General features: G+C 43.7%; 2 protein-coding genes across 3 annotated transcripts in view; one reads left to right on the top strand and one right to left on the bottom strand.

The window, feature by feature from the left end:
* NSMCE1 (NSE1 homolog, SMC5-SMC6 complex component) overlaps positions 1 to 15,959 on the top strand; it is a 114,024-nt gene that overhangs the window by 3,643 nt on the left and 94,422 nt on the right. The gene's annotated exons all lie outside the window — the stretch shown is intronic.
* IL4R (interleukin 4 receptor) overlaps positions 9,299 to 15,959 on the bottom strand; it is a 56,808-nt gene continuing 50,147 nt past the window's right edge. Inside the window, exons 11-12 of the mRNA XM_033914928.1 lie at positions 12,191 to 12,276; positions 9,299 to 11,753 (exon numbers count right to left, since the gene is read on the bottom strand). Of these exons, the coding sequence (XP_033770819.1) occupies positions 9,977 to 11,753; positions 12,191 to 12,276 (1,863 nt within the window). The 3' untranslated portion in view covers positions 9,299 to 9,976. The remainder of the gene's footprint in view (positions 11,754 to 12,190; positions 12,277 to 15,959) is intronic.

Here is a 15,959-nt window from a genome sequence, read left to right as displayed (position 1 = left end):
TGCCCAGGGTTCCCGAGGGGGGGGGGGGTCCGGTTGAGCTGCTTTTGCAGCACGGAGCTGTTTCTTTTCTTTTTTTTTTTTTTTTAATCTGCTAGTTTAAATCTGCTAGTACAGGTTGTGTTTTGTTTTTGTATAGTTAAGTAAGTTGTAAAGTTGTAAAGAATGTTTTCTTTATACATTAACATAAGTATATAAAATCATACCTGTTTGAGGCTTATATGGATGCTGCGGTGACGGTGAATGGGATGGCAGTGGCAGTGACGGGGCGGTGAAAGGGGTGGCGGTGACGGTGACGGTGCGGTGAAAGGAATGGCGGTGACGGGGCGGTGCAGAGGATGATGGGCTGGGGATGGTGCAGTGACGGGGAAAGATTTTTTCCCCGTGTCATTCTCTAATGGAAGATACACAAAGCCACTTGTACCCGTTCTACTCCGCTCAGGATTTTGAAGACTTCAATCCTATCTCCCCCTCAGCTGCCTCTTTTCCAAGCTGAAGAGCCCTAACCGTTTTAGTCTTTCCTCATACGAGAGGAGTTTCATCCCCTTTATCATCTTGGTCTCTCTGCTTTGAACCCTTTCTAGTGCTGCTATATCTTTTTTGAGATAGGGAGACCAGAGTTGAATGCAACATTGAAGGGCCAGGATTCTCAAAACATCCACATTAAAAATCGACGGTCTGCTAATGCAGCCATTGTGATAGTGAATCAACAAAAGCGAGACATTCTCAAAATTTCACACATGCAAATGAGGTCAGCGGATAGCAGTGAAGATTCGCTAAATTTGCATGTGTCCATCGCATTGATAGTAATGGGCACATGCACAGAAAAAATGCAAAAAAAACCCCCCCAAACCCAAAAACAGTGGGAAAAATGTTCAATCTCTCCTGCTGCCAACAAGCCACCCCCCTCCCCCCCCCACAGCGGGATTCTGTCCTGCTGCCAACCAACAACCCCTCCCTGCAGTGGCAGCAACCCCCCCTTTGCAGCAGGAGAGATGCCGATTCTCTCCCACTGCTAAGTGAAACCACCGCCAAGCCACACCCCCCCCCCCCCCCCGCAGCAGGAGAGATGCCTACTCTCTCGAACTGTTAAGACACCACCACCGCTGCACGGCCACAAACCTGCTGCCATACAAACCCCCCCCAGTCTCCAATGCCTCCCCTTACCTCCATGTAGATCTATGACCTAAGGGACATGGATTCTCTCTACCCTGCATCTTCCAAAATGGGCCTTCCCATCCCCAGTACATCCGGGGATGCACTGGGGAGGTGCTTGAGGCTCTGATTGGCCTAAGTTGTTTAAGGCTCTTCCCATGGGAGGGGCCTTATACAACATGGGCCAATCAGAGCCTCAGGCTCTGATTGGCCCAAGCGCTCCATAGGAGGGGCTTTAGGTGTCCGGACCAATCAGAGCCATAAGCCCCTTCCCGGTGCATCTAATTGGCCCAGGGAGGGGCCTTAAACAACTTGGGCCAATCAGAGCCTCAGGCCCCTCCCCAGTGTATCCCAAGATGCACCAGGGAGGGAAAGGCCCATTTTGGAAAATGCAGGCCAGCTGGGTGGAGGGAATCCGTGCCCCTCAGATCACACATCTACATGGAGATAAGGGGGCATCGGAGGTGGGGGTGTTGTATGGCAGCGGAGGAAAGTAGGCATTTCTCCCACTGCAGGGGTGTCACTTGGCAGCGGGGGGAGTGGGCATCTCTTCTGCTGCGGGGCGGGGGTTGTTTGCGGCGGGAGAGAATCAGCATCTCTCCTGCTGCAAAGGGGGTTGCCGCCGCTGCAGGAGGGGGGAGTTATTTGTGGTGGGAGAGATTGGTAATCTCTTCCGCTGCAGAGGGGAGTTGTTGGTTGGCAGTGAGAATCGGCCTCTCTCCCGCTGCATCACAATATGGCTTTTTAGCAGTCTCTGACACTGCCATGCCGGGGATTAAAACAGTGCAGCCACTGTACCGGCACCTCTGAACCAGCTATTTTTGTAGCTAAAAGATGACAATGCTTTTAGAAAACGGCTCGGCAAGTTTTAAGAATCCACCAGAGGGCTCATTTTAATGTCGAAGAGCCCATTTGACTGCTAAAAATCTCGCTAACAACAGAGATAATCCGTTCTAATAATCCGCCCGCTAAATACGTGCAGGTTAAACCGTCGGAAAACAGTTTAGCAACGGCGTTAAAGTTTTGAGAATCTGGGTCAAGGTGAGGTCGCCTCATTGAGCGATACAGAGGCACTAAAGCATTCTTAGTCTTATTCCTAGCATTTTGTTCACTTTATTCATCCAAATATCTTAACCCCTCCTCTTTTACCTCCAGAAGATTCACCTACCTTCAGATAACCTTCCCCCAAATGACCCACCTTAACACCTTCCAATTAAACAAATACCATCAATAGATTGTAACCTACCCTCTCTAACTGCATTCCATATGTATTTTTCATACAGTTCTTCACTGTCAGTTTAATTTCCATCCTATAAGTTCACATAGAATTTTTCTTTTTTCAACCATCTTTATTTTCTCTTCTTTATTAATTTCCAGGTACTTTAGTTAGATTGTGAGCCTTCGGGACAGTAAGGGAATTTTTTAAGTACCTTCTTACTTCTCATTTATAATCTTAATGTATATTTTCTTCAAACCGCTTAGAACCTAACGGATGTAGTGGTATATAAGAAATAAATTACATTACATTTATTGGCCGCTGTGGGACAGTAGTAGTATTAATAAACATCCCTGAGGATCTGAACTCCAATACTATCCTATTGCAGTTTTAAATTACTTATAGTATTTAAAAATATGCAGTAAAGCAGAAATCTAACAGGTTTTTCTGGTCTGCAAGCAAGGACTGCAGTCTTCTCAGCACACGGCTAGATCACACCAGAAATCACTGATTTCTTCAGAATCAGTGATTCACATGAAAGAATTTGCATAGGCAAAACCAAAAGGGCTTATAATCAAACAAAACAGCTAAAGCTTAAAAAAAAACAAACCCCTAACCTTTAGAGTAGGAGTGGAGGGGTGGCCTCGTGGTAAGGGCTGCAGAAACCCAGCAGTGCGCTTTGTGACCCCGAGCAAATCATTCAATACTAGGGTTACTGGATGTCTGAGAAAGCCCGGAAGGCTCCCAACTCGGGGCTGTGTCCGGAGGGCCTCTGCCAATGTGATGATGACACACGCATGCAAGCGACATAACCGCGCCAACATCTGTGCGTGCGAAGAGGCCCTGCAGATAGGGCCCCAAGCTCAGGGAAGGAGACACGAGGTTTGTGTAGGGATGGGGCTGGAACAGAGAGGGGCCAGGTGTCCTCTTTTTTTCTAAAGAGGAAATCTGGTAACCCTACTTAATACTCCATTGCTCCCAGGCATGAGTCCACTGTGACAGACAGGGAGAAATACTTGAGTACTAGGACAAGACCAGGTGGACTTTACAGCCTATGACCCAGAAATATCAAAGAAGAGACAAGTTAATTTAATCATGTATTTTTAATGGGAATAACTAACGGGCAGACTGGATGGACCGTTCAGGTCTTTATCTGCCGTCATTTACCATGTTACTATGTTGCCTGGCAGAAACCCAAAGAATAGCAACATTCCAGAGCTGAGATTGTGATGTCATAATGCCTCATTCCACCAATGCCTAAGAGCCAACCTCAGCAGTGATGTCACAATGGCTTGATTAAATGGCAACTTCAGCAGTTGGAACCTAAGACAATACCAGGTGGACTTTACAGTCTATGACCCAGAATTATCAAAGAAGAAACAAGTTAATTTAATCATTAATTTTGAATGAGTATAACTAATGGGCAGACTGGATGGACCGTTCAGGTCTTTATCTGCCGTCATTTACTGTTACCGGGATATAAATCACTTAGACTATAAGCTGTCTATAAATACTAAAATAAATAAATGAGTGAGCCTGAAAGAGTTTAATATATGATGGGAATAGCTCTGTGCACTGTTCCCTCTGCAGGAGTCCTCCAAATGCACTGCTGCCAGTAGGGGGTGGTGTTTACAATTGTTAGGGACAAGCAGGTTCCCTGAAATCCTGCAAAACTTGCCTGTCCCTCACTATTGAAAATGTGATAGTGAAACAGCAATCCTCCCCCCCCCCCCCCCCCGGAAAGTCCTTGGCTGGCTTATGTGTCTAGTATGGAAGTGAAAGATTCCACAGCGTTGAAAGCAGAAGCCACCTAATTCTATAATCTTAGCACCTAAATGTGTCATTTGTGTGCTAAACGATGTAAGTCACAGGTATATTCTATAGTGTAACCGTGAAGGTCACATAGGGCTCCTTCTACTAAGTTGTGCTAAGTGCTATAGGGTTACCAGATGTCTGGGGAAAGCAGGATATGTCCAATTTTTAGAGGACTGTTCAGGTGCCCGGATGGATTTCCAAACGCAACAGTTTGTCTGGGTTTTGGAAGACCCCAAGCTTGGGGGCCGCATCTTGAGAGCCACTGAGCATGCGTAGATGCGACATTACATCACACACATGAGTGTGACATCATCACATCCGCACATGCTTGAAGGCCCTCCAGACACAACCCAGATTTGGGGAAGAAGAGAGAAGGTTTGCGTGGGGGTGGAGATGGCAGCAGAATGGGGCGGGGCCACGTGTCCTCTTTTTTTTTTTGCACAAATCTGGTAACCCTAACTGTAGGTTGTGCTGAGGTATCCCACGGTAAGATGTGTGCATTCAAACCATGCAATAAGGGGGAGTATTTGGCAGGCTGAGAGAGAGTGTGACAGCGTGAGTCAGTCGATGGGGCCACATTACCACACAGGATCAGCACGTGAACCCTTACTGCCTAGAAAATAGATTGTGGTAAAGGCCCGTGCACTAATTTTGGGTAATGATTGCACCGTGATATTGCCATTAGAGCATGGCCATAAATATAAAATCAGCCATTTTCCAGCTGTGATAAAAAGGGCCTTAGTTTGTGAGAAAACCCACATAAGGACATGTTAAGGCTACTTTGGACTGCAGCTTTGTAAAAGTATCCTACAAGGTGTGAAGGTTGTAGTGTGGCTGTTCCTTAGGCAACAGCAGAGACCAGAAACATGCCACTTCCTATAGGCCCGGCGTTCCTCCCCAAGATGGAGGAAGAACCCTGCTTAGGTGAATTTTCCAAGTTTTGGTATAAATCAAACAGCACAAAACGGTAAAGCAAGACAGATGTTTATTTCACACTGTGGTCCAAAGAAACAAAATATGCTCAAAAGATTTTCTCAACAAAAACGTTCAGAATGGCTTCTTAACGATAGTTCCAGAATCCTGGCCTAGCAGGGCCTCAAGGCTTCACTCTCCATGTCGTTTATGTCTCCTACTGGTAGCAGTGAGGCCTAAACACACTCGGTTCAAGTGTCAGCTTCTTTACAGTAGAACACCCCCCCCCCCCCAAAGAAACAAACAGGTCCTCAAATCAGCCCAAATAAAGCACAAAACTGCACCAGGAAAATGTGACTCCTCTACTCAAGGAAGCGCATTGGCTTCCGGTTGTTCACCGAATATCGTACAAATTAAGTTTACTGACTTTAAAATCCCTTCTTTATAAAACACCTGCTTTCATTCATAGATTATTACCGTAATTCCCTACACATCCTCTAGATTACTCAGATCTATTGACCAACATCTCTTGACTGTTCCTTCTCTTAAAATTATAAACACACGGCGGCAATCTATTTTTTTCCGTTACTGCTCCCCAAATGTGGAACTTACTTCCAATTCATGTGCGAGAAGAGCTTAATTTGGATAGATTCAAGAGCAAGCTAAAATGCTTTCTTTTTAAAGATGCATTCGACAACTAATAAAATTAAATTTGGCCTACAAACCTGAAATTTGGATTAGATCAGGCGCTTCAATTGTACCCTGGCTCTTAAACTCTCTGATGTGCACTGCTCTCCTCTTCCCTATTGTTTCTTCCTTACATGTCTTCTTTACTATTTTTAAATTTGTATTTCCTTCCCATCCCATTCCTTCTGTATTTCGTTTGTCGTGTTAGTCACATTTATATAGTTTGTTTCCCTTCGATTACTGTAATTTAATATTTTGTACATCACTTGGAATAAGCGATTAATCAAATACTTAATAAACTTGGAACGAGGTGGGGGGAAGGTAAGGGGAACACGTGCATATCTCGCACAGCAGGGGGGGGTTGGGAAGGAGCGGGAGAATGGAGAGGAGGACGGGTGCCAACGTCCCCACCTGAGGCGGACCGCTCCCCCCCTTACTGTACCATTGCTCAATGAGACACTCCTTTTTAACCCAAATGTTCCAAGATGGTGCCCGAGGCGGACCGCTCTCCCCCTTACTGTACCATTGCTCAATGAGACACTCCTTTTTAACCCAAATGTTCCAAGATGGTGCCCGAGGCGGACCGCTCTCCCCCTTACTGTACCATTGCTCATGGAGAGACTCCCTTTTAACCCAAATGTTCCTTAGTTCTTAACAAATCTACGAGGCAGTTAGAAGATCTTTTACCAAGGCTTCAGTACACTTCTCCCTCCGTATTCGCGCTTTCTGCACTCGCAATTTTGATTATTCGCGGTTTTTAGATTTCTGGCTCCTCCCCCCCCCCCCCCGAATTACGTCATTCATGGTTGCAGAGAAAAATTTTGGCGCGTTTTTCCAAGCACTGATTCCCAGCGTACACAGACAAAATCGCCGATTCCCAGGTTGCACAGCCTCACCATGTACACTGCCCCTTCCGAATCCGCGGATTCGGTTATTTGCAGTTTTAAACCCAAAAACCCATTTAAATTTTTCAGGCTATTTTAAGCCCTGTAAGCCCCCCTTAAGCCTTACCCGGTGGTCTAGCGGGTTTTTGAGGCAGGGGCGATCTTCCCACGCTCCTGCCCCATGCAGATCGCTCACAGGAAATGGCTCAAGAGACTATGGGAGCTCAACGCAGCCATTTCCTGTGAGCGATCTGCATGGGGCAGGAGCGATCTTCCCACGCTAGACCACCAGGTAAGGCTTAAGGGGGGGGGGCTTACAGGGCTTAAAATAGCCAGGGGAAGCGGGGGTTAGGGACAGAACCGGTCTGAATATTATTCACATTTTTTAAAATATCCGTGGGCCGGCTCTGCCCCTAACCCGCGTGGGTACGGAGGGAGAAGTGTATTCCCTGTCCTTCAGGAACAGGCCAGGTCTCCCACCATGGCTACAAAGCGTAAGACTTCAAGGGTACAACAATGTGCTTTTCACAAACTGCAACAAATATTTGTAAAATGTTTTCAAATGAAATCGCGACTGTTGTCTTTTTTTTTTTGTTGTTGTTCGCGGTTTCTCCACATTCACGAAGGTTTTTAATAGAAAACTGCGAACAACATATGAAAAAGTTATATGCGGTTTTTCTGTATTCGCGGGTCTGTTAATCTCCTATCACCGCCAATACGGAGGGAGAAGCGTTGGCATTAAAATGTGCTTATTGCAGCTTAAAGTGGCACACTATCGAGTGTGCTGAGGCTTTCAATTCAATTTCCAATATTGTTACATCATAAAGAAACATACGCCCGGATTCTAGAAACAGCGTCCTGAAATTAGGCAGCGGTAGGTGTCCTACTGCCATCCAAGTAACCAATCTGGATGCACGTTTAAAAAAAAAAAAAAAAATCAATGCGACGAACGTCTACATTGAACGCGCCATGTGCACACCTACGGAAGTAGCTAGGCACACCTAAGGATTCCTGAGGCCGGTGTGCACTTGGCTTACACTGGAAGTGGCCTTAGGTGACCCTAAGCGCTTCTGTAGGTGCAAAACAGGCGCCTTAAACGTAGGCCTGTTTCTGTTTGGGTGGACCACAGCAGAGGAATAGTGCTGAGGAGGCCATGGGCAGCGCTGGAGAATCACTGCCACACTGGTGACCTCCTTGCTTTTTTTTTTTTAACAGTTGACGGGAGCTTTGGAACTGGGTGGGGAGAAGGGAAAAACATTCTGCCCCCATCTGGAGCAGCTGATTTAAAATGAAGGGAGGGATGCTGGATAGGAGGGCGTTTGATAGACCTGGGGATGGTGAGGAGGGAAGGAAGAAGAAGGCAGAGTTGCTGGATAGGAGGGTATTTGGTGGGTAGGAAAATCAGAAGAAGGGAGGGGGTGGGGAGGAGAAAAATTGGGGGAGCTTCCTCCTTAATTTCTGCCCAAACACTAGGGGTCACACGAAGAAATTGAAAGGGGACAGGTTTAGAACAAATGCTAGGAAGTTCTTTTTTACCCAGAGGGTGGTGGACACATGGAACGCACTTCCAGAGGATGTGATAGGCCAGAACTCTGTACAAGGGTTCAAGGAGGGTTTGGATAGGTTCCTGGAGGATAAGGGGATAGAGGGGTACAGATAGAACTTGAGGTAGGTTGTAGAGGTGTTCAGAAACCACTTCACAGGTCGTGGACCTGATGGGCCGCCGCGGGTGCGGACCGCTGGGCGAGATGGACCTCTGGTCTGACCCAGTGGAGGCAACTTCTTATGTTCTTATGTTCTAACACCGGTTCTGCGTTCCTGGATATTCATTGCTGGTGCCTGGACACGGCCTGGTATTAAATACCCCGTGATTAAATCTGGCAGTGGCTAAAAAAACCACTCACTGCCACCAGCTGAAAATTGGCCCCAATGTCTTTAACCAGTTATCAATCTGCATTAGAATATTTTCTCCAGGTCCACAGCCTTTTAATTTCATAAACAGATTTTCATGAAGTATCCTATGAAATGTCCTCCGAAAACACAGATTCATTATTATTGAAATTCCCGTTAGATTTGAAACTTTTTATGAAATGGTACAAACAAGCTACTGTCCTACAAAAAAACAATACAAAGGTCCAGAGAGCCGAAAGTGCCAGTGATGAAGAAAGAAGAAAGGATACTGAGACAGAATATGGATAGGGACACAGAGATGGAGAGGGACATGATTTAATGCAGTGGTTCCCAAACCCTGTCCTTGGGGACCCCCAGCCAGTCGGATTTTCAAGATATCCCTAACGAATATGCATGAGAGAGATTTGCATATCATGGAAGTGACAAGTATGCAAATCTCTCTCATGCATATTCATTAGGGATATCTTGAAAACCCGACTGGGTAGGGGTCCCCCAGGACAAGGTTTGGGAACCACTGATTTAATGAAAGGAGTGCTAGGGTTTGTTATTATTGCTTTGGTGCAGCAGTCTCAAACTCAAACCCTTTGCAGGGCCACATTTTGGATTTGTAGGTACTTGGAGGGCTTCAGAAAAAAGAGTTAATGTCTTATTAAAGGAAATGACAACTTTGCATGAGGTAAAACTTGTTATAGTTTATAAATCTTTCCTTAATTGCTTCTGATAATTTCAGCTATGCACAGCTGATAGCAGTGCAACATGCAGAAAGTGAAAAACTATCAAAGTATCAACTGCAAGAGGCAAAATTTTGGACCAACTATTTTGAGGCTCTCGGTATTATAAAGAACGATTCTTTATGAAAAACTTGTAGCTTAAGTGTCCGGCGGTCGGGTCCGCAACTGCCTTCAGCTCTCACCTCCTCCAGCACTGGACACACGCACAAGCTGCACTGCCTTACGTTACCTTACGTTCTGGAACGTTGCCTGCCTCCCTGCTGTAACCTCACGCACTTCTGGAACTGTGCATTGTCTATATATAGCTTCTTTAAAAACATTTAAACATTTTTAAAAAACCAATATGAAATGTAACATGTTCATGACAGGGTTAATGTCACTCATGGCTAGCATTAAGGGGGTGCAAAAGGGGCAACTGTCCTGGACCCCTTGCCACAGAGGGATCAAAACCTGCCTGACGTTGAAGAAGGCACAGCTTTGGGGGTGCCTCCCTGTGCCTCAGCATGTTATAATTGGGCCTGTCACCTCACATATATTGGATAGTTCTATAACAGAGGAAGGCTTCAGGTTAACAACCAAAAGAAAGAATCGACACATTTGACTAGGACATCATCTGCCAACCCAAAATATTTTTCCGTGATTGCTCCTGTGCTAATGTCTTAATCACGCTAGTGGATGCTTTCTCTTGGTTTCACAGAGTCCAGCTGTTGCAGATCCATCTGGGTGGTCACTTCCATGTAAAAATTGTCTTCCCCGTCTTCATCTCCCTTGAGCCCCATCAAATAGTGCTTAGCACAACCGCCGCCATCCAACGGAGGGACTTTGTCGTGTCTGAAGCCCAGCATCTTTTCAGCACTGCAGGGTTGAATGAAATACGAAATATTCTCAAATTTGGTCTGGCAGTTCAGAAACTGGAACTGACGCTTCTTCAAAGGAGGAAAGTCCACAGAAGGGGCACACAGGCCGCAGTTCAACGTCATCATGACTTGCTCTGTCATCACAGCTTCCAAGCTTTTCTTTTGCAGTAAAAGGGGCAATCTGGCTACGCAATGTGGACTATCTCCTACCTTACCTGGACAGTCCAGGGTATTGCCTTCCTTGTTAAGTAATAGGCCATCTGTACTGGAGTTTCCAAAATTCTTCAAATGGTCACATATATCAAATGTCAAAGCATAAACCATATTACTGTTTCTGTCTAGTGATCTCCTGTTTTGGGCGTTGCTTATGGATCCAGTGTTATTACAATGTTGACTTCCACTGTTTATAGAACCAGATTGACTATCTCCAATTTCATCACTTTTCTCATTGTTTTCATAAGTCTTATTAAAATACAGAGGGAACAGGCTGTCAGAACAGTCACATTCACGATCCCTTACTGGGTACAAATCAGGGGTGCCAATACCCCTTTCTATATAAGTACTTTGTACAGATGCACAGTCAAAAGGTTTATACCCAGATTCTTCTGGAATAGTTCTATTTGGTGCCCCATAATTAACTGTTTGGTCATCCTGCATTTTGTCTTGTTTAACCGCATTATCAAAACTCTGGTAACCAGACATATTCAATATGTTGGAGTTATCTGATGACATGCTGTTGCTAACTTTTGGACGTGCTATTTCATACAGTTCTCTGGCTGGCATTAAGAAAGAAAGTTCTTCATCTTGTGAAGAAATAAGGTCAAAATCCATGTTCGTTGGGCAACATTCAACATGATTGGTTTGATCTTCACACTTGGAGACGGTACTGTCAAAGCTATGGTAGTCAGCATCAAAAAACACGTTTGATTCATGCGTAAATCCCCCCAACCCGTCACTGAAGGCTTCAAGATGAGGCAGGCCTTGGGAGTCTAGCATTAACTTGAGAAGGTCTTCCTGCTTTTCACGTTTACAACCGTGACTAGAAGTAGGTTTTACTGACTGCACAAAATTATTTCTGTAGTTTTGCTCAAGTGAACAGTCCTCCATGGGAAAAGAAGAAGGTTTAGACCAAAAATGCTGACCCGAGGCTCTGTAAATTTCTTGATTTGCATTTTCTATTTCATGGCTATTACATAATTTATATTTATCTTCAAAAAAGTCTGAGTTTGTCTGCCAGGTATTGTTTTCTATAATGTTTAGGAATAAGTTTTGTATACCGGAATCAAAAAGAATTATGCTATCGACTTTGACTTCTTCTGTATCTTTGTCTTCTGATGTTTCACAGTCGTCTTCAAAGAGAAGTGCTGGGTCAGCAGCTTCTAATAGACAGATCTCTATTCTTTCAACTAAGGCTTGCTCCGGTATCAGTATTCTTCCTGCCTCCTCTGAAATCGCAGCTCTTTCACCTTCTGCTTTATGCTTGTCTTGACAGTGGTCGGCTCCGCACTTGTCTGCGTCATGGGTGTAATCTTCATGGAAACAGTTTTCACCCAGTGATAAAGGAACAGATTTGGCAAGCCAGTTCCTACTATTGAGGATAAAAAGAAAGCATATTTAGTGTGGACATAGTGGCGAAATCTTTAAAACAGTGATGACTTTCCGGAAAACACTGAAGACCCATCTGTTCAATTAAACAGTGCTAACGGACAACTTCCTCCAAGGTTCCCTTCCTTTCTCCTCCTACTCTCCTGTTCCCTGCTTCCCTTCCTTTAACTCCTTGCTCCCCTACTGCTCCCCCTCCTCTTCCCTCCTCCCTTCCCACGCTCCCCCTCTCCTTCTCTCTCTACGTCTTCTCACCTGTCTCTTCTTTGAATGCCTATAGTTTAATTGTCCTGTAACTTTATTATGAATGTCAATTGTAACCCGTTCTGAGCTCCCGGGAGAATGGGATAGAAATCTAAAGAAAGAAAGAAAGAAAGAAAGAAAAAGTTGAAATGTGTGGTTTCATAAAATGTAGGTACTTACAAATTATTTTTCATGCGCTTTAGTATTGTGTCAGGAGAAGATGTCTTCTGGTCACAAACACATTGCTCTTTTCTTAATGCTGAAAACTAAAACAAAACGAAGAAATTAGTGACAACAGTCAATAAAAATCAATTATAAAGTTAATACATAAATTATATTATAGCAATAGACTAACCCCCCCCCCTTTTATAAAACCTTAGCAGTTTTTAGCGCCAGCCGTGGCAGTAACAGCTCCGACGCTCATAGGAATTCTATGAGCGTCGCGCTGTTAATGACATGGCTGGTGCTAAAAACTGCTAAGGTTTTATAAAAGGAGGAATAAGGCTGATTTTAGCATCTAACTTCAGTGAAAAGATATTTGGAGTTTTCTGCATACTAAATTATAAATAACAATAATCTGTTTTGTTGAGGATAGAAGGCTCATCCTGTAGAAAATCATAAGTTAAATTAGGGGATTTTATTCTTTCATAAGTGGAGAGTTCCCAGAAGTGATGACAGATGCTTTAATGTGTAGGCGAATCTAAAATAATCTGGAAATTCTAAAAATTTGGAGATTCTGAACATGCTACTTTAATAATAATAATAATTTTATTTTTGTATACCGCCATACCCAGGGAGTTCTAGGCGGTTCACATAGTACAATAAACAGTGTTAAGTCCAATAAGATTGTTCCTGAAGAAGCTCTGGTCACTCGTAGCAGGGAGCGAAACGGAGATCTTCCGTCGAGATATAGAGATATGATTGGACAGTAAAACTTCGTTCAGTTAAGTACAATCATAATAACAATTATGTGAGATGATTATTATGATGATTTTAGAAAAATAGAGATAAAAAGAAGATGAAAAAAAAACAAATAAAAAAGAACTTGATAAGAATAAAGAGTGTAAAGGACCGATGATAGCTCACAAGTATGTTACACGCCGGGACTTGTTCTAGTGGCAGTGTAACAGTGAGCGCTTGAGATCCATTACTAATCTCTTTCGTTCAACTTCATGTAAGAAGTGTGGCTTAAGCAACAGAGCAATAAAACAAAGAGAAAAGGGAGGTCCCAACCTAAACTGCAGTAAAAAACCAACCGAGAGCAAACAAAACAAAACTGCAGATCTGTACAAGATGTAGGCAAAATTTATTGTGACAAAATAATTATATGCAAACCCTTTTACCAATCAGGGGACCCGACATGGTCCGTGTTTCGGACAAACCTTCGTCAGGGGTCCAATTAAGCACAAATATAATATAAAATTTATTATTAAAATTATAAACAACAAATATACACATAATAAAAAAATAATTAAAAAAATTTTTGTAAACATGATGATATTTAAACGACGCTATCCAAAATTGTGATAAATTCAACAAGAAGACAAGTGTACATATTTAAGAAAATAAAATAAATTGAAATAAGAATAGAATAAAAGGCATGCAATTTCGATGGACTGCATGCAGAACAGAATAGTCCATCTATATTTTTGGTGATAAAGTGTTGAGCACTATTTTTTGAAGGAGTGATCTTTATTTTAAGTCCAGTTTCTGAAAGTTTCGAAAGTACAGTTCATTCATTGAAAATCAACATCGTTCAGGCAGAACTGGATGAAAAATGATTTCCTTAAACAAGCAAAAAGATCCAAGATGGCCATCAGTGAGAAGCTGATCTCCGCACCCCCCCATTTTGAGGAATGGGGAAGAAATGTAAAGGAAAGCAGAGAGACTCTCTCTCAGAGTCTCAACTCACCCCTTACTGGCAAGTCGCTATCACTGAAGCCTTCTCGGCTGTGAAGACGATGATCCCTCCTGTTCAGTCGTGTGAAGCAGTGACTATGGGAGACGCTGAGATCAGCCCGAGCCCAATTCAGCAGCAAGTGCCTCCCCCTCCAGGGTTGGAGCCCTGCACAGGGTCAGAGCTACAGCAGTCAAGGTGGCAGGTCGGCGTTTCTGCTGGAGAGCGCTCAGCTTCCAGACTATCTGCGCATAGGGGAGCTACTCCAGATCATCAATCTTGGGTCTTCTCAAATATATAGCCAGGTTCTGGCGTTTTGCCTCAGACTTTGCTTCTTGAATCACTTCTTGAATATTTGAGGAACCCACAGCCGTGAAATTGGACAAGATTACAGTGGAGTTGGTATGGGAAGGTTTGTCTTCTCTGCATGACACGGTTTCCTCATTAACTAACGTTAGATTTTACAAAGCAGCAATAGAGGTTTCTACCATGGGACGGTCAGGTAAATTCTCCGACACTCAAAGAATTCCTATGAAAGTTGGAGCATTTACCTTGCCAGACCATGATAGAAACCTCTACTGCAGCTTTGCAAAAAGAGCCCTAAGGTACTGTGGTGGTGAAAAATGAGAATAACTTAATGTCTTTACAAAATCAAGTTCACGACTCTCAGAAGGTGCAATCTGCCTTGGAGAAGGATAAGACAGTTTCTAATAGGTGTATCAAGAACTTGGAAAATGCCATGAGTTTTGTAAATAGTAACATAGTAGATGACGGCAGATAAAGACCCGAATGGTCCATCCAGTCTGCCCAACCTGATTCAATTTAAATTTTTTTTTTCTTAGCTATTTCTGGGCAAGAATCCAAAGCTTTACCCTGTACTGTGCTTGGGTTCCAATTGCTGAAATCTCCGTCAAAACCTACTCCAGCCCATTTACACCCTCCCAGCCATTGAAGCCCATTCTCCCCCAAACAGCCATATACAGACACAGACCGTGCAAGTCTGCCCAATACTGGCCTTAGTTCAATATTTAATATTATTTTCTGATTCTAGGAGCAATTTCAGAATTGATTCTGCAATTCTTGAATTTTCCTAAACATCCTATTTTATTCTCTAATCAGCTCTTGAGAAGCTATTCTGAGGAAGTTTTGTCTTTACCAAAGGAAGCCATTCCACCAACTTCTAAGATGTATTATATTCCTTTTAGATCTAAAGTTTCTATTGCTCAGGAAAAATCTCCTGGAGCAGCCCAAGTTCTAGAATTAGAAGAAACATCAGAAGACAGTCTAGATTTGACTGCATTTCTTGAAAAATCAGACACAGATACAGTGGCTCGAGGATCTCTTGATTTCTTTTGTGTTTCCGCAAGATAGAGATCATATATTGAGACTGAACTTCCAAAAAGCAAAACGCTTGTGGAGAGTTGATGTCCAAGATGATGGCTTTATTAAGGCAAATAAATAATCCACATAAAAACATCTAGGGCCAGAACCATACAGCAACTGCAGCTTAGGCTCGAAAACCACATCTCCCCTCGGTTTATTCCTTCCGGAGGGGAGAGATGGTTTTCGAGCCTTAGCTGCAGTTGCTGTGTGATTAACAAACAGGATTATAGAGAAAAATACAGTGAAAACCTGAAGTGGCTTCAGCTCCTGAGGAGGCCTGAGTGGCGAAACACAAGATTGTGTTTGGCTGGCTTGAACATTCTGTCAGTTGTTATTCAAGAGTGAACAAGATAAGAACATAAGAAGTTGCCTCCACTGGGTCAGACCAGAGGTCCATCGCACCCAGCGGTCCGTTCCCGCGGTGGCCCATCAGGCCTATGACCTGTGAAGTGGTCCCTGACTATTCCTATAACCTACCTCTACTTCTATCTGTACCCCTCAATCCCCTTATCCTTTAGGAACCTATCTAAACCTTCCTTGATCATAAATGATCTAGAAACAGGCACGAAGTGTGAGATAATAAAATTTGCGGACGATACAAAACTATTTAGTGGAGCTGGGACTAAAGAGGAATGCGAAGAATTGCAAAGGGACTTGAACAAATTGGGG

The sequence above is a fragment of the Geotrypetes seraphini genome, chromosome 11, assembly GCF_902459505.1.
Source record: "Geotrypetes seraphini chromosome 11, aGeoSer1.1, whole genome shotgun sequence".
In the NCBI taxonomy this organism is placed as follows: domain Eukaryota; kingdom Metazoa; phylum Chordata; class Amphibia; order Gymnophiona; family Dermophiidae; genus Geotrypetes; species Geotrypetes seraphini.
The sequence above is the reverse complement of the archived record's forward strand: the minus strand, read 5'-3'. Positions and strand labels throughout refer to the sequence as shown.